The sequence below is a fragment of the Anolis sagrei genome, chromosome 8, assembly GCF_037176765.1.
Source record: "Anolis sagrei isolate rAnoSag1 chromosome 8, rAnoSag1.mat, whole genome shotgun sequence".
Taxonomy (NCBI): domain Eukaryota; kingdom Metazoa; phylum Chordata; class Lepidosauria; order Squamata; family Dactyloidae; genus Anolis; species Anolis sagrei.
The window spans coordinates 43,533,030-43,550,110 of record NC_090028.1 but is presented as its reverse complement, the minus strand read 5'-3'; the positions used below and the strand labels follow the sequence as shown (position 1 = coordinate 43,550,110).

Below are 17,081 nucleotides of genomic sequence, written 5' to 3'. Positions count from 1 at the left end.
TGCTACTCCATAACTGTAATTTCGCTACTGTTATGAATCATAATGTAAATATCTGATATGCTGAATGTATTTTCATTCACTGGACCAAATCTGGCACAAATACCCAATATTCCCAAATTTGAATACTGGTGGGGTTGGGGTGATTGATGTTGTCATTTGGGAGTTGTAGTTACTGGGATTTATAGTTGAGAGCATTCTCAACTCCACCAACAATGGAATTGAACCAGACTTGGCCACACAGAACTTCCATGACCAATAGAAAATGCTAGAATGGTTTGGTAGGCTTTAAGCTTTAGTTTGGGAGTTGTAGTTCACCTATATCCAGAGTGCACTGTGGACTCAAACAATGATCAATCTGGACCAAACTTGGCACGAACTCTCAATATGTCCAAATGTGAACTCAGGTGAAGTTTGAGGAACATAGACCTTGACATTTGGGAGTTGTAGTTGTTGGGATGTATAGTTCACTTACAGTCAAAGAGCATTCTGAACCCCACCAATGATAGAATTGGGCCAAACTTCCCACACAGAATCCCCATTGCCAACAGAAAATATTGTATATTCTGACAGTGTTCGGCGACCCCTCTGATGCACCCTCGCAACCCCCCCAGGGGTCCCGACCCCCAGGTTGAGAAACACTAGGCTAGATGAAGGGCTAGAAGGCATGATCATCAAGTTTGCCAACGACACCAAATTGGGATAGCCAATACTCCAGAGGACAGGAGCAGGATTCCAAACCATCTTTACAGATGAGAGAGATGATTGACCAAAACTAACAAAATGAAGTTCAACAGTGACAAATGCAAGATACTCCACTTTGGCAGGAAAAAATGAAATGCAAAGAGACAGAATTGGGGATGGTGCCTGAGCAGGACGTGTGGAAAAGAATATAATAAATATAATAAACTTTATTTATGATCCACCACCATCTCTCCGAAGGGGACTCTGAGCAGCTAACATGAAGCCAAGCCCAAAATAATACAACATAGTAAACACACAATAACAAAATACATTGTAACAAATAATCAACAAGTTAAACATGGTGAACAAGTTAGACATGAGCCAACAATGTCATGCGGTGGTAAAAAAAAAAAAAAAAGCCAATGGGATGTTGGCCTGCATCAATAGGAGCCTAGTCCCTGGATCCAGGGAAGTCATGCTCCCCATGCTCTATTCTGCCTTGGTTAGACCACACCTGGAATATTGTGTCCAATTCTGGGCACCACAATTGAAGGGAGATATTGACTCTAAGCTGGAATGTGTCCAGAGGAGGGCGACTAAAATGATCAAGGGTCTGGAGAACAAGCCCTATGAGGAGCAGCTTAAAGAGCTGGGCATGTTTAGCCTGAAGAAGAGAAGGCTGAGAGGAGGTATGATAGCCATGTATGAATATGTGAGAGGAAGCCACAGGGAGGAGAGAGCAGGTCAAGGGTCTGGAGAACAAGCCCTATGAGGAGCGGCTTAAGGAGCTGGGCATGTTTAGCCTGAAGAAGAGAAGGCTGAGAGGAGATATGATGAGAGCCATGTATGAATATGTGAGAGGAAGCCACAGGGAGGAGGAGGGAGCAAGATTGTTTTCTGCTTCCCTGGAGACTAGGACGCAATGGAGCAATGGCTTCAAACTACAAGACAGGAGATTCCATCTGAACTTCCTGACTGTGAGAGCTGTTCAGCAGTGGAACTCTCTGCCCCAGAGTATGGTGGAGGCTCCTTCTTTGGAGGCTTTTAAACAGAGGCTGGATGGCTATCTGTTGGCAGAGGTGGCCCTAGGTAATTTTCAATGGTTAGCATACAGTATCCCCCCCCCCCCCCCCAAATCAGTGATATATATTTTCTGTTTGTCGTGGGAGTTCTGTGTGCCATATTTGGTTCAATTCCATCCTTGGTGGAGTTCAGAATGCTCTTTGATTGTAGGTGAACTATACGTCCCAGTAACTACAACTCGCATATTTCAAGGCCTATTTTCCCCCAAGAGCGCCTCAAGAGCGCCCCTGGGCAAAATCAACTATACTGCGAATGCTTACTTTGCGTAATGGGTTGAGTCGCCCCTGTGTTGGGGGTGCCTTGAATGCAATTTTCCAGCTTCTGGACAGAATGGGGTTGAACCGGATGGCCCACCCGGTCTCTTCCAACTCTATGATCTGCAAAAACATGCAGTTTAGCAATTGATTAGTATGGGTATGTCTGACTTTAGTAGTGAAGAAAATACAGAATAAATGGTGGATCATGTTATTATTTATTTGTTCAGTCGCTTCTGACTCTTCGTGACTTCATGGACCATCGCAGGCCAGGTCTCCCTGTTGCCCGTGGCCACCCGCAGCTCCTTTAAGGTCAGTCCAATCCCTTCAAGGACCCATCCATCCATCTTGCCCTTGGTCGGCCCCTCTTCCTTTTTCCTTCCCTTTTCTCCAGCATCATTGTCTTCTCTAAGCTTTCCTGTCTTCTCATGATGTGGCCAAGGACTTCATCTTTGCCTCCAGTGACCAGTTGGGATTTATTTCCTGGAGGATGGACTGGTTGACCTTGAGGTCCAAGGGACTCTCAGAGTTTTTCTCCAGAACCAGGTCAGCCTTCCTTGTGGTCCAGATCTTGCATCCATAAGTTGCTACAACCATTGCTTTAACTATGCAGATCATTGTTGCCAGTGTGATGTCTCCACTCTTCACTATTTTATTGAGATTGGTCATAGCTCTCCTCCCAAGAAGGAAACGAAGGAAACTGTGGCTCATTCCTGAGGACATTTCCATCACTTAGAACAATTAAAACTAAAAAGGGAAGAACCAACAAATCTATATAAATACAAATGTAATGTTAGTTTGTGGGATTAACATAACTCAAAAACCACTGGACGAATTTACACCAAATTTGGACAGAACACGCCTAACATCCCAATGAGTGACCATCACTCAAAAACTGATTGTGTTATTTGGGATGTATAGTTCACCTACAATCATTGAGCATTGTGAATTCCACTAACGATGGACTTGAACCAAACTTGGCACACAGGACTTCCAAGACCATCAGAAAACAGTAGAAGGGTTTGATGGGCATTGACTTTGAGTTTGGGAGTTGTAGTTCACCTACATCCAGAGAGCACTGTGGACTCAAACAATGATGGATCTGGACCAAACTTGGCATGAATATTCCATACGCTCAAATATGAACACAGATGGAGTTTGAGGAAATAGACCTTGACATTTGGGAGTTGTATTATTTATTTATTTATTATTTATTTGCTTTATTTCTATACCGCATTTTTCAGCCCTTAACAGGCGACTCAATGCGGTTTACATGGTACAATTATCAAACAGTGTCAGTGCAATTAAAACATAACAATGCAACAAACAGGATCAACAGCATCAATCCACAACAGTTAACAATCAACAAGACAGATCAACAAAACAGACATAACGTAACGCCTCAGTTGAAATCAGATCCGTTCTCATAATCCTTGTGCCATTCCTATGTTCCATTTACCGTCCATTTCCTATGTTCCATTTACAGTTGTAGTTACTGGGATTTATAATTCACCTACAATCAAAGTCATTTTGTGTGAAGGACATACATTGGGTTGTTAGCTTCAACAGCATCAAATGTTTGCAAGGTAATAAGTTTTAGAACATTTATTTCCATGTCCACTGGGACAACTTCAGCAAAACTGAGGTTGGTCTAGATGGCACTTGTGGCCCCTTTCAACTCTCAATTCAGCAAAAACCAAGAGTTGTGGGAAAGAGGAGGAACAGAAATATTCAGGTCAGAAAAGGACACAAACAAACACGGAGGGAACAGAACGTTGAGATAAGAAGCATTTGCAAATTGTTGCAAAAGCCAGTGAACAAAGAACGAAACAGCGGAGTGAGAGGATGCTGAAGGGAGAGAGATCAAGAAGGGGGGGAGAACATGTGCTTCTATGATCCCCTCCCACGGTAATAACAAGAAAGAGAACAAGACAAAGGTAGCCTTTATGGCACAATGCTCGCTCTCCGTTGCCCTTTGTTCAGGGTTGCACAGGTGTGGCAAAGGGAGGCAAACGGTTGGACAGCTCCCCGTAGATTATGTCTTCCATGTTTTATTTCTTTCTCCACGGACACTTCTCTGCTTGGCCTTTCTCGTGTCACGCAATTACAGCACTTTGGTCCCACTTTTCACTGCCGTGGTTTTGTTTTATGGGACTCTGTGACTTGTAATGCTTTCATGTGTCTAGGGTTCTCTGATGGAGAGTTCCAATGCAGGGGGTCTCAACCTTCCTCATGCCGCAACCCCTTAATACAGTTCCGCATGTGGTGGTGACCCCCAACTATAACATTATTTTCAGTTGCTTCTTCACAACTGTAATTTTGCCCCTGTTATGAATCGTCATGTAAATATCTGATATGCAGGTTGCATTTTGTAATTTTGGAGTTGTAGTTGCTGGGATTTATAGTTCACCTGCAATCAAAGAGCATTCTGAACTCCAACAACAATGGTATTGAACCAAACTTGGCACACAGAACTTCCATGACCAACAGAAAATACTGGAAGGGTTTGATGGGCATTGACCAAATTTGAATACTGGTGGGGTTGGGGCGGTATTGATTTTGTAATTTTGGAGTTGTAGTTGCTGGGATTTATAGGCACTAGATCAACGTTTCTCAACTGGGGATTGGGACCTCTGAGTGGGTTGTGAGGAGGTGTCAGAGGGGGTCTCCAAAGACCGTCAGAAAACACAGTATTTTGGCCATGAGGGTTCAGTGTGGGAAGTTTGGCCCAATTCTATCATTGGTGGGGTTCAGAATGCTCTTGATTGGAGGTGAACTATAAATCCCAAGTATTTTTCCCAAACTCCACCTGTGTTCACATTTGGGCATATTGAGTATCCATGCCAAGTTTGGTCCAGATCCATCATTGTTTGAGTCCACAGTGCTCTCTAGATGTAGGTGAACTACAACTCCCAAACTCAAGGTCAATGCCCACCAAACCTTTTCAGTATTTTATCTTGGTTGCAGCAGTTCTGTGTGCCAAGTTTGGTTCAATTCCATCATTGGTGGAGTTCAAAATGCTCTTTGATTGCAGGTGAACTATAAATCCCAACTACAACTCAAGGTGCATTAGTCTCAAACTCCACCTGTGTTCACATTTGGGTATATTGAGTATCCATGCCAAGTTTGGTCCAGATCCATCATTGTTTGAGTCCACAGTGCTCTCTAGATGTAGGTGAACAACAACTCCCAAACTCAAGGTCAATACCAACTAAACCCTTCTAGTGTTTTCTGTTGGTCATGGGAGTTCTGTGTGCCAAGTTTGGTCCAATTCCATCATTGGTGGAGTTCAGGATGCTCTTTGATTGTAGGGGAACTATAAATTCCAGCAACTACAACTCCCAAATGACAAATGGTTCTATCATAAAAAAAACATGGAAACAGTTTCTTAAACTGCGAAAACTTTGTTTTGGCAGGACATCCTGCAATGTATTTTGTTATAGTTTTCCAATGAATATCTTGTAAAGTTTTGACCTAGTTTGTGGCAGCCGCAAATCTGAAGTTTCCTCCACAAACAACGACTTTCAAAGTAAGAATCACACAGATAAACAGAAATAATACTTTCTAACCAGGATTTTTTTTATTTTTGACATAGAGTCATCTTAGGGACTACTGCCTATGACAGGGAAAACCAGCTGATCCCTAATCCATCTAAAACACAGGCATGTGCCTTTCACCTTAAGAACAGGCAAGCATCCTGAGCTCTGAGGATTATTACCTGGGAAGGAATCCCACTGGAGCATTGCAGCACACCCAAATACCTGGGAGTCACTTTGGACCATGCTCTGACCTACAAGAAGCACTGCCTGAACATCAAGCAAAAAGTGGGTGCTAGAAACAATATCATATGAAAGCTAACTGGCACAACCTGGGGATCACAACCAGATACAGTGAAGACACCCACCCTTGCGCTATGCTACTCTGCTGCTGAGTATGCATGCCCAGTGTGGAACACATCTCACCACGCTAAAACAGTGGAAGTGGCTCTGAATGAGACATGCCGCATTATCCCGGTGTGTCTGCGCCCGACACCACTGGAGAAATTACACTGCTTAGCCGGTATTGCACCACCTGACATCCGCCGGGAAGGAGCAGCCAATAGTGAAAGGACCAAGGCAGAGACATCTCCAGCTCATCCCTTGTTTGAGTATCAGCCAGCACGTCAACAACTTAAATCAAGAAATAGTTTTCTAAGATCTACAGAGACACTCGCTGGAACACCTCAGCAAGTGAGAGTCCAAAAGTGGCAGGCTCAAACCCAGAACTGATACCAAATGAGAGACTCCCCCCCCTGGGCACATAGAAAACTGGGCGACTTGGAAGGCTCTGAACAGACTGCGCTCTGGCACCATGAGATGCAAAGCCAACCTCAAGAAATGGGGCCACCAAGTGGAATCCACGACATGCGAGTGCGGAGAAGAGCAAACCACTGACCACCTGCTGCAATGCACCCTGAGCCCTGCCACATGATGCACCATGGAGGACCTTCTTGCGGCAACACCAGAGGCACTCCAAGGGGCCAGAGACTGGTCAAAGGACATGTAATCCACTACCAAGCTTGCAAACTTTGTGTTTTTTGTCTGTTTGTTTTGTTCTGTTAGAAATGTAATACAATGGTCTGGTTGTCCCTGACACAATAAATAAATAAATATCTTAGGGACTGGACCGGAAACATTTTGGATGGAAGTTTCTCTCTCTGGAGCTCTGTGGCTCCTCCACGGTCATCAGCCACAGAAATGGAGAGGATCGGTGACAAAAAGACCTTGCGCATTGCTATCTCTGGCCCCGTGTGCATTGGTCTGTTGCCAGGCCAAGGCCCTCGAAGCTGAAACCTGAGCCATTAAGGCTAGTTATGTAAGTCTGGGTGGAGGAGTTTGGAACTGAGGCTGGCACAGAGCCTTGCCCGTTGGAGGCAGGGACACGGGAGCGATGGCTGCACTGAAGGCACGCTGCGTCCTGGTGACGGGGTCCAATCGGGGCATTGGGCTGGAGATGGTCAGGCAGCTGGCTGCGAAAAGCAACGGCCCGGAAAGGATTTTTGCCACCTGCCGGGATCCAGAAGGACCACGTGCCCAGGTAGGCTCAGGCATGGCATCACTTCGGTTGAGAGATAGGGATCCCGGCAGAGGAATCCAACGTGTCCAGCAGCTTGGGTAGAGTGATGGAGAGCTCATCCCTTGGGAAGCTCTTAAAGGGAGAAGCAACCTTCCTTCCTAGATTTAGGAAACAATTCCCCCCCCCCCCCCCCGCCCCCGAGCTTTAGGTCAAACTGCTGGGCATTGCAGAACTTGCTCTTAATTAAACTTATTTATTTATCGTGTCAGGAGCAAAACAGTTGTATTGCATTAAGAAAACACAGACAAACAAACAAACAAAACACAAAGTTTGCAGACTTGGTATTCTATTAAATGTCCTTTGACCGGTATCTGGCCCCTTGGAGTGCTGCCTCTGGTGTTGCCGCAAGAAGGTCCTCCATTGTGCATGTGGCAGGGCTCAGGGTGCATTGCAGTAGGTGGTCAGTGGTTTGCTTTTTTCCACACTCGCATGTCGTGGATTCCACTTTGTGGAATCCCCATTTCTTGAGGTTGGCTCTGCATCTCGTGGTGCCAGAGCACAGTCTGTTCAGCGCCTTCCAATGGGATTTTGGCCTGCATCAATAGGAGCCTAGTGTCTAGATCTAAGGAAGTCATGCTCCCCATGCTCTATTCTGCTTTGGTTAGACCACATCTGGAATATGGTGTCCAATTCTGGGCACCACAATTCAAGAGAGATATTGACAAGCTGGAATGTGTCCAGAGGAGGGTGACTAAAATGATCAAGGGTCTGGATAACAAGCCCTATGAGGAGCGGCTTAGGGAACTGGGCATGTTTACCCTGAAGAAGAGAAGGCTGAGAGGAGACATGATGAGGGCCATGTATAAATATGTGAGAGGAAGCCACAGGGAGGAGGAGGGAGCAAGCTTCCTTTCTGCTTCCCTGGAGACTAGGACGCAAGGGAACAATGGCTTCAAACTACAAGAGAGGAGATTCCATCTGAACATGAGGAAGAACTTCCTGACTGTGAGAGCCGTTCAGCAGTGGAACTCTCTGCCCTGGAGTGTGGTGGAGGCTCCTTCTTTGGAAGCTTTTAAGCAGAGGCTGGATGGCCATTTGTCAGGGGTGATTTGAATGCAATATTCCTGCTTCTTGGCAGGGGGTTGGACTGGATGGCCCATGAGGTCTCTTCCAACTCTTTTATTCTATGATTCTATGATTCCAAGTCGCCCAGTCCTCTGTGTGCCCAGGAGGGAGTCTCTCATTTGGGATCAGCCATTGGTTGAGGTTCTGGGTTTGAGCCTGCCACTTTTGGACTCTTGCTTGCTGAGGTATTACTTACTTATGTAAGCAAGGGAAAGAAACACGAGTCCTTACAACTTGTTGACAGCTCACACTACGTAACAAAATCTGAAAAACATTCTGTTCCTGGCTTGAAAGTGTTATTTCCTGCTTCATTGCGATTTTGACAGTACAGTCGAGTCTCGCTTATCCAACCTTCACTCATCCAACGTTCTGCATTATCCAACGCAGTCTCCCTTCTACTTGGATCCACAACTGTTTCAATACATTGCAATGTTTTAGTTCTAAATTAGTAAATTCAGTAATTACTCCATAACATCACTGTGTACTGAACTCCTTTTTCTGTCGATTTGTTGTAAAACATCATGTTTTGGTACTTAATTTGTAAAATCATAACCTAATTTGACGTTTAATAGGCTTTTCCTTATTCCCTCCTTATTATCTCACATTTTTGCTTATTTATTTATTTACAATATGTATATGTTGCCATTCTCACCCTGAAGGGGATCAGAGCAACTTACAAGATATATATATATATATATATATATATATATATATGAACAGCAAATATATATATAGATAGATATATAAATATATAGATATATAGATATATATACACACACACACATACAATATTATGTATATTATTAGCACAGTACAATATCAGTATTAAATATTACTATATTGTACTATACCATTATATTGTAATATTATTAGTAATATTACATGAAATATAAATATATAATAATAATAATGTATTATCATTATTATTATTATTATTATATTGTATTACATTATAATATTATAAATATTATATGTATCTACAATATATTATATTATATTATATTATTAGCATAGCACAGGAGACAAGATGGAGCTCTTCCTGGTCCCCTCTCTCTACACTCTTTGTTTTCAGCAAAGACACCTTTTAATAACGTAATTGCCGGGTTGAGCAAAAAGACAAGTTGCTTTATGAACTATGGAGAAAGAAGCATATATATATATATATATATATATATATATATAATGTACGACATTTCTATGCCGCTCTTCTCAACCCGAAGGGGACTCAGAGCTGCTTACGAGATATATATACATACAATATATTATATTATTAGCATAGTACAATATCAGTATTAAATATTACTGTATTGTACTATACCATTATATTGCAATATTATTAGTAATAATAATTATCACCTCACTACCTCTGAGGATGCTTGCCATAGATGCAGGCGAAACGTCAGGAGAAAATGCCTCTAGACTATGGCCATATAGTCCAAAAAACCGAGTCGGAGACGACTGAACGAATGAACAACAACAACAACATCTACAATATATTATATTATATTATATTATATTACATTACATTACATTACATTACATTACATTACATTATATTATATTATTATAGCACAGGAAACAAGATGGAGCTGTCTTCCTGGTCCCCTCTCTCTTCACTCTGGCCCAGAACAGCAGTTAGTGATGCAGGGAGGGGCTCCTAACAGATGACACAGGAGACAATACGGAACAGTCTTCCTGGTCCCCCCTCTCTACACTCTCTTTGTTTTCAGCAAAGATACCTTTTAATAAGGGAGAACATCTGGACACCTAACCCAGAAAGCACGTGCTTTCTGGGGTGTGTGTGGATAGGGGCCCAGGAACACTCACATTTTTAAATGCGGATGCTACAAGGATAAAGGACTGCATGGAAGCACCTTAAATGTAAAGATCTGGAAGAGAAGAGAAGAACATTCCTTCCACCGGTTCATCCTTCCTTCCCTTTTGTCCTACCTTCCTTCTCTCTTTCCTTCCTCCTTCCCTCTCTCCCTCTTTCTCCTTCCATCCCTCCCTTCCTCCCTTCTCTCTTTCCTTCCACCTTCCCTTCCCTCCTTCCTCCCATCTGTCCTTCCCTTCCATCCTTTCGTCCTTCCCTCCCTTTTGTCTTTCCTTCCTTCTCTTTCCTTCCTCCTTACCTCCCTGAAGGGGAAAAGGAAAGGGTCCGAGGCTGTCAGGAATGGTGGAAGTTGAAGTCCACAACACCTGGAAAGAGGGCCAAAGTTTGCATATACCTGGTGTAGACTCATATATTCAGTTTCAAAGCAGATCATGTGGATTATCTGCTTTGATTATCTGGATTAAATGGCAGTGTAGAAGGGGCTTCAGACCCAGTTTAGCTTGGATCCATTAGCTTGGATCCAACCAATTAGCTTGGATCCAACCAAAGTGTTGTTTGTGTGTCTTTCAGAAACTGAAGGAGTTGGCTGCAAAGCACAAGGAAGTGGAGATCATCCAGTTGGGTATGTGCTTGCCTTCCAACCTCACTCTGAAGTCAACCCTCTTATCTGATTTGAAATGATAAAATAGGATCAATGAGTGGAATGTTATCAGGTAAACTTGAGGATCTCCAGAGAAAACTAGGCAGTTCAGTCAAAGTGTGTCTTGCAAGGGGGTCCACTCCCAGAACCTTTGTAGGATGTAAATTTTGTGTGAAAAATGGGAGAGATCAGGTCTGGTCAGGCCTCCCCGTTCACCTAGAATCACCTAGAATCAAACAGCATTCTGAACTCCACCAACGATGGAATTGAACCAAACTTGGCACACAGAACTCCCATGACCAAGAGAAAATATTGGAAGGGCTTGGTTGGCATTGGCCTTGAGTTTGGGAGTCATAGTTCACCTACACCCAGAGAGCACTGTGGACTCAAACAATGATGGATCTGGACCAAACTTGGCACAAATACACAATATGCCCCAATGTGAACACTCGTGGAGTTTAGGGAAAATAGACCTTGACATTTGGGACTTGTAGTTTCTGGGATTTATAGTTCACCTACAATCAAAGAGCATTCTGAACTCCACCAATGATGGAACTGAACCAAACTTGGCACACAGAACTCCCACGACCAGGAGAAAATACTGGAAGGGTTTGGTGGGCATTGACCTTGAGTTTTGGAATTGTAGTTCACTTCCATCCAGAGAACACTGTGGATTCAAATAACGATGGATCTGGACCAAACTTTGCATGGATACTCAATATGCTCAAATGTGAATACTGGTGGAGTTTGGGAGAAATAGCCCTTGACATTTGGGGGATGTAGTTGCTGGGATGTATAGTTCACCTACAATCAAAGAGCATTCTGAACTCCACCAATGATGGAATTGAGCCAAACTTGGCACACAGAACTCCCATCACCAACAGAAAATACTGTGTTTGCTGATGGTCTTTGGCAACCCTCTGACACCCCCTCACTCCCCCTCCCCCCAGGGATCTCGACCCCCAGGTTGAGAAACACCGATCCAAGGAAGGCCTCACTTGATGGATGTGGGTTGCTTGCACTGAGCTATTGAAAGAAGCCTCCTTCCTGGGTGCCAAATCTGGTGGGTCATACGTCATGTCTCCCTCCTCTACTGAGGGAAGTCCATCGTGGAGGACACACTGTAGGAAAATAGGAATTGCAGAGCATTGCAGAAGTGCTGTTCAATGGCCAGAGCAGTCTTTTCAGGGAAGGAAGTGGTTCATGTTCCTCCCCTTGATGGTCTTCTCTTTGTTGCTGTAGACGCGTCTGAGCCATCCAGCATCAAGAGCGCTGCTGTCCGAGTCAGTGAGCAGCTGAAAGGAACGGGATTAAACCTCTTGGTCAACAATGCCGCGACTCTCAATGTCAACACTTTGGAGACAGAGACAGCAGAAGGCATGGCTGAGGTGTACAGGACCAATGTGATCGGGCCTTTTGTCACAAGCCAGGTAAGATCGTCCTAAGATCTCTCTTGCACCAAAACCTTTCTTCTCGCTGAAGCCTTTCTTTTGGGAAAATAAATGGGCTGCGAGGGTTCTTCCTGGACGTGAGACTTTAGGTAGACCTGCTATTTTCCTGGATTAAGATGGAAACTAAGTGTGGTGAAGATGGTCTGGTTGGGAGAAGGTCCAGGGGGTGACACCTTGAGTAGCTGCACCACTGGACACCCAAGCTAGTGATGCTCCTGGACTGAGATAGTGGAGCAGCAGAGGTTGCACTTGTGGAACCATAACTGCAAGTAGTTTCCTCTGAAGAAGTTCTGCACAAACTCTGGAAACTACATTTTCTCTTATGTTTATTTGCGCTCTCACTCAAACAAACTTTGACTGGTGAAGATGCCCAGTTGTCATGACGGAGTGTTTCCTTCTCCTTGAGCCCTTCTTTTTCTCCAGGCGTTCCTGCCCTTGTTGAGAAAGGCATCTCAGGAAAGTCCCCAGAAAGGGATGAGTTGCAGCAAAGCGGCCATCGTCAACGTATCCAGCGAAGGCGGCTCCATCACCAATGTTTTAATGTGGCATATGGTACAGGCCTTGTCTTACCGTTGCAGCAAGGTACGGAGATACCAATGGTCTTCGAGTTATGTGGGTGGGGAATTCAACACTGGATCTCCTGAACTTGCCACCCTTGATGTAGACAAAGAGATCTCTTTATTATGGACTAGCTTGGGGACACAGCAATGCCCAGGTTACTTGAGAAAGGAATTGCTTGTCTGTGCCCCAAGTTTAGTCTAGATCCAATGTCAGCTGGGATCAGTGGGTGCAGGTGAACTACAATTCCCATATGCAAGTCCCATCATCCATGGTCCATCCTCTTCCAAGACAAACCAGTATGTAGAGTAGGTCATGGGGGCTCTGTGTGCCACGTTTGGTCTTGATCGTGTCACGTTGCCAAGGCTCTGCCGTTGTTTCTGGCAGAGGTGAATCAAACAAACACCCAGTTTGTGTTAAACAATTTAATTAAAGCAGCACTTACTTTCTGGCTGTTTCAATAGTCCAAAACATATGTGATGGCGTGAGTGGTGCCACCTATATGTTGAACTGTAAGTTGCAAGATTTGAATTGTTGTATCATGCCTGATTTTGCCTTTTTACCCTGTAAATGTATAGTTGGATTGATTGGTTATTTATAGCTGTCAATCAATGTTGTTTGCACCAGTTATATTGCTTCCTCAACTCAATTGTTTGGCTCCACCTCTTCCTGGAGCAGGACAGTGTTTCCTTTTTCATTCCACCATCAAACTTTCTATCAGATGGACGTGACAGAGAGACTTGGCTCTAAAAGCCCTTGATTAAGTTACCTCTCAGCACCAATTCTGAGGTTACCCTTGAGACTTATGCTTCATGTTCAGACCGACCTGGATGATGTTGAGAAGTCTCAAGCGCCTTCAAACCAGTTCCTTTGGCACCAGAGGAAGACTTTGTGTCTTCAAACATAGGCCATTTGGACTGGGGTTGTGGATTGCTCCGGCATTCGCAGCCATTGAGAAAGAGGGAACCTTGAAAGGCTTCTCAGCTGCAAAACTCCTTGGACCCAAGACAACCAGAGACTGTCATGTATATTTTCCTTTACCCCTTTGAAACTTCCAGCTTATTGCCTTTAAGGGATAACTCTTTGTGAACAATAAAACCTATTTTGAGTTATCTACAGTGTTTTGGTCCTTGGGAGTTCCAGTTCCAGGTGCGACGGCACAACATAAAACATAAAGATAGCACTCAGCCACAGAATAAACAAAAACTATGCCAAAAAGGATGGTCACCTGTGTTTTCCTATCTCAGTGTGATGAGGTCACAGAATGAATTTCCTTGTGTCTGGCCTTTCTCCTTCCTAGGCTGCTCTGAACATGCTCACCAAGTGCCAGTCCCTGGGATATACAGACGACAAGATCCTGTGCGTTGCCTTGCACCCTGGATGGGTGCAGACAGACATGGGAAGTGCAGCAGTAAGTCACTCACAATGGAAACTCAGAACAACAAAGAAGTTACCAAACCCATTGACACTTGCTTTGGTTCAAATCCCAATAAAGTTCTGAGTGGACAAGGAGTTTTTCATATTTCATTTATGTGATCCAGAAAAGGAGCAGATAAATGAATATACGGCTGAGAAAGGCCATATATAAATATGGCAAATAAGTAAATAAATAAATAAATTCTGTGCATCATACATTATTATTATGTGAAATGGCATAAGTTTTAAAGTCTAAATGCTAATTTCAAATGCAAAATGCCAGCCGAATCCTCTAAATCTGGTTATATAAATGTCATGGGAGTTCTGTGTGCCAATTTTGACTCAATTCGATCACTGGAGGAGTTCAGAATGCTCTTTGATTGTAGGTGAACTATAAATCCCAGCAACTACAACTCCCAAATGTCAAGGTCTATTTTACCCAAACGCCACCAGTAAGGGCATATTGAGTATTTGTGCCAAGTGTAGTCCACAGTACTCTCTGGATGTAGGTGAACTACAACTCCCAAACTCAAGGTTAATGCTCACCAAACCCTTCTAGTGATGTCTGTTGGTTATGGGAGTTCTGTGTGGAAGATTTGGCCCAATTCTATCATTGGTGGGTTCAGAATGCTCTTTGATTGTAGGTGAAGTATAAATTCCAGCAACTACAACTCCCAAATGTCAAGGTCTATTTTCCCCCAAACTTCACCAGTGTTCACATTTGGGCATATTGAGCATCAGTGCCAGGTTTGGCCCAGATCCATCATTGTTTTGAGTCCACCCGTTGGACCAGTTGAAATTTCCGGGCCGTTTTCAAGGGCAGCCCCACGTAGAGCGCATTACAGTAGTCCAATCTGGAGGTGACCAAGGCATGGACCACGCCGGCCAGATCAGACTTTACGAGGTATGGTCGCAGTTGGCGCACAAGTCAACTGTGACTGAGAATGACTGATGTAAAATAAATGTAGAGGAATAAGGGGATGTCTTTGTATGTTATGTTATGTTCAGCTCTTGGGTGTGACAAAGTGAGGATTTTGCTTTGGAATCCCGACACTATTCCTATCTCTCTTTGCAGGGTCGGACTCCGCTGACGGTCGACCAGAGTGTGGGAGCCATCCTGAACACTTTGGCCCATCTCTCAGAGAAAGAGAACGGGACTTTTGTGAATTGGGAAGGCAACGCCGTTCCCTGGTGAGACGCTCAGCATGACTTGCATCCCACAGTCAACTGACCATTGCCAATGGAAAAACCCACCCGTCCACAAGATGTTGCCTTTATTGCTTTCTCATCAATAAATACTATTACACATCTTCTTCTCCCTTCTCTCTCTTCTGTAGACAGGAAATCCTTGCAACTGATCTTGTCCCTTTTTTGGTGGGGTGGGGAGGGGAGGTTGCACAGGGCAAGGCCAATCACATTGATAATGCTGTGGTTTGCATTCTTGCCTGGAAGAAAGGACGTGATGTCCCTTGGAAATGCTTGAGAGTATATTTAAAAATATTTACACACAGAGAGAGGCATATTGTTGCATGACTGCTCTATCTAGTAGACCTGTTTGATTAAAAAAAAGGTTCAAAACTCTTTTCGGATGTAGGGGCGCTGGTGGTTCGATTCTAAAGTCAATTCCGATTTTCACAGAAAAAAATGTTCAAAACTTTTCAAAACTTCCGAGACTTCCAAATCCTTTCCTAATACTTTGAAAGCGTTATTTTCTGTTTCATTGGGTGGTCTTTACCTTGAAAGTAGTTGTTTTACTCCAGAAGCGGGGAAAAGCAAGCGGAGGAAATTCCTTCCTTCTCTGGTTTAAAACTGGCTTCTCTGGCTTAAACAAGACGCGGGAAAAGCAAACGGAGGGAATTCTTTCTTTCTCTGGTTTAAAACTGGCTTCTCTGGCTTAAGCTAGATGCGGGAAAAGCAAAAGAAGGAAATTCTTTCTTTCTCTAGTTTAAAACTGGCTTCTCTGGCTTGAGTCTGAAGTGGGAAAAGCAAACGGAGGAAGTTCCTTCCTTCTCCGGTTTAAAACTGGCTTCTCTGTCTTGGGCCTGAAGCAGTAAAAGCAAGCGGAGGGAATTCCTTCCTTCTCTGGTTTAAAACTGGCTTCTCTGGCTTGAGCCTGAAGCAGGAAAAGCAAACAGAGGGAATTCCTTCCTTCTCTGGTTTAAAACTGGTTTCTCTGGCTTGAGCCTGAAGTGGGAAAAGCAAACGTAGGGAATTCCTTCCTTCTCTGGTTTAAAACTGGTTTCTCTGGCTTGAACCTGAAATGGGAAAAGCAAATGAAGGAAATTCCTTCCTTCTCTGGTTTAAAACTGGCTTCTCTGGCTTGAGCCTGAAGCAGGAAAAGCAAACGGAGGAAATTCCTTCCTTCTCTGGTTTAAAACTGGCTTCTCTGGCTTGAGCCTGAAGCAGGAAAAGCAAACAGAGGGAATTCCTTCCTTCTCTGGTTTAAAACTGGCTTCTCTGGCTTGGGCCTGAAGCAGTAAAAGCAAGCGGAGGGAATTCCTTCCTTCTCTGGTTTAAAACTGGCTTCTCTGGCTTGAGCCTGAAGCAGGAAAAGCAAACAGAGGGAATTCCTTCCTTCTCTGGTTTAAAACTGGTTTCTCTGGCTTGAGCCTGAAGTGGGAAAAGCAAACGTAGAGAATTCCTTCCTTCTCTGGTTTAAAACTGGTTTCTCTGGCTTGAACCTGAAATGGGAAAAGCAAATGAAGGAAATTCCTTCCTTCTCTGGTTTAAAACTGGCTTCTCTGGCTTGAGCCTGAAGCAGGAAAAGCAAACGGAGGGAATTCCTTCCTTCTCTGGTTTAAAACTGGCTTCTCTGGCTTGAGCCTGAAGCAGGAAAAGCAAACGGAGGGAATTCCTTCCTTCTCTGGTTTAAAACTGGCTTCTCTGGCTTGAGCCTGAAGCAGGAAAAGCAAACGGAGGGAATTCCTTCCTTCTCTGGTTTAAAACTGGCTTCTCTGGCTTGAGCCTGAAGTGGGAAAAGCAAA

General features: G+C 44.0%; 1 protein-coding gene across 2 annotated transcripts; it reads left to right on the top strand.

Moving 5' to 3' along the window:
* The first annotated feature begins 6,854 nt into the window (after positions 1-6,854).
* Positions 6,855-15,405, top strand: LOC132782934 (C-signal-like). Of its 2 annotated transcripts, XM_060787922.2 has the most exons (6): positions 6,869-7,094; positions 10,603-10,654; positions 11,915-12,102; positions 12,547-12,705; positions 13,982-14,092; positions 15,173-15,405. In XM_060787922.2, the coding sequence occupies exons 1-6, from the start codon at positions 6,948-6,950 to the stop codon at positions 15,290-15,292; spliced, it is 777 nt and encodes a 258-aa protein (XP_060643905.2). In that variant the 5' UTR covers positions 6,869-6,947; the 3' UTR covers positions 15,293-15,405. The 2 variants fall into 2 exon arrangements, with proteins under 2 accessions (XP_060643906.2, XP_060643905.2); XM_060787923.2 differs by lacking the exon at positions 12,547-12,705 and having other exon boundaries at positions 6,855-7,094.
* Positions 15,406-17,081: the final 1,676 nt, after the last annotated feature.

Bases quoted from the DNA above. Each gene is read 5' to 3' on its own strand.
- LOC132782934 (XM_060787922.2), top strand. From the start codon at position 6,948: ATGGCTGCACTGAAGGCACGCTGCGTCCTGGTGACGGGGTCCAATCGG. The intron at 7,095-10,602 runs GTAGGCTCAGGC...TGTGTCTTTCAG, and splicing joins CAGAAGGACCACGTGCCCAG to AAACTGAAGGAGTTGGCTGC. The intron at 14,093-15,172 runs GTAAGTCACTCA...CTCTCTTTGCAG, and splicing joins CAGACATGGGAAGTGCAGCA to GGTCGGACTCCGCTGACGGT.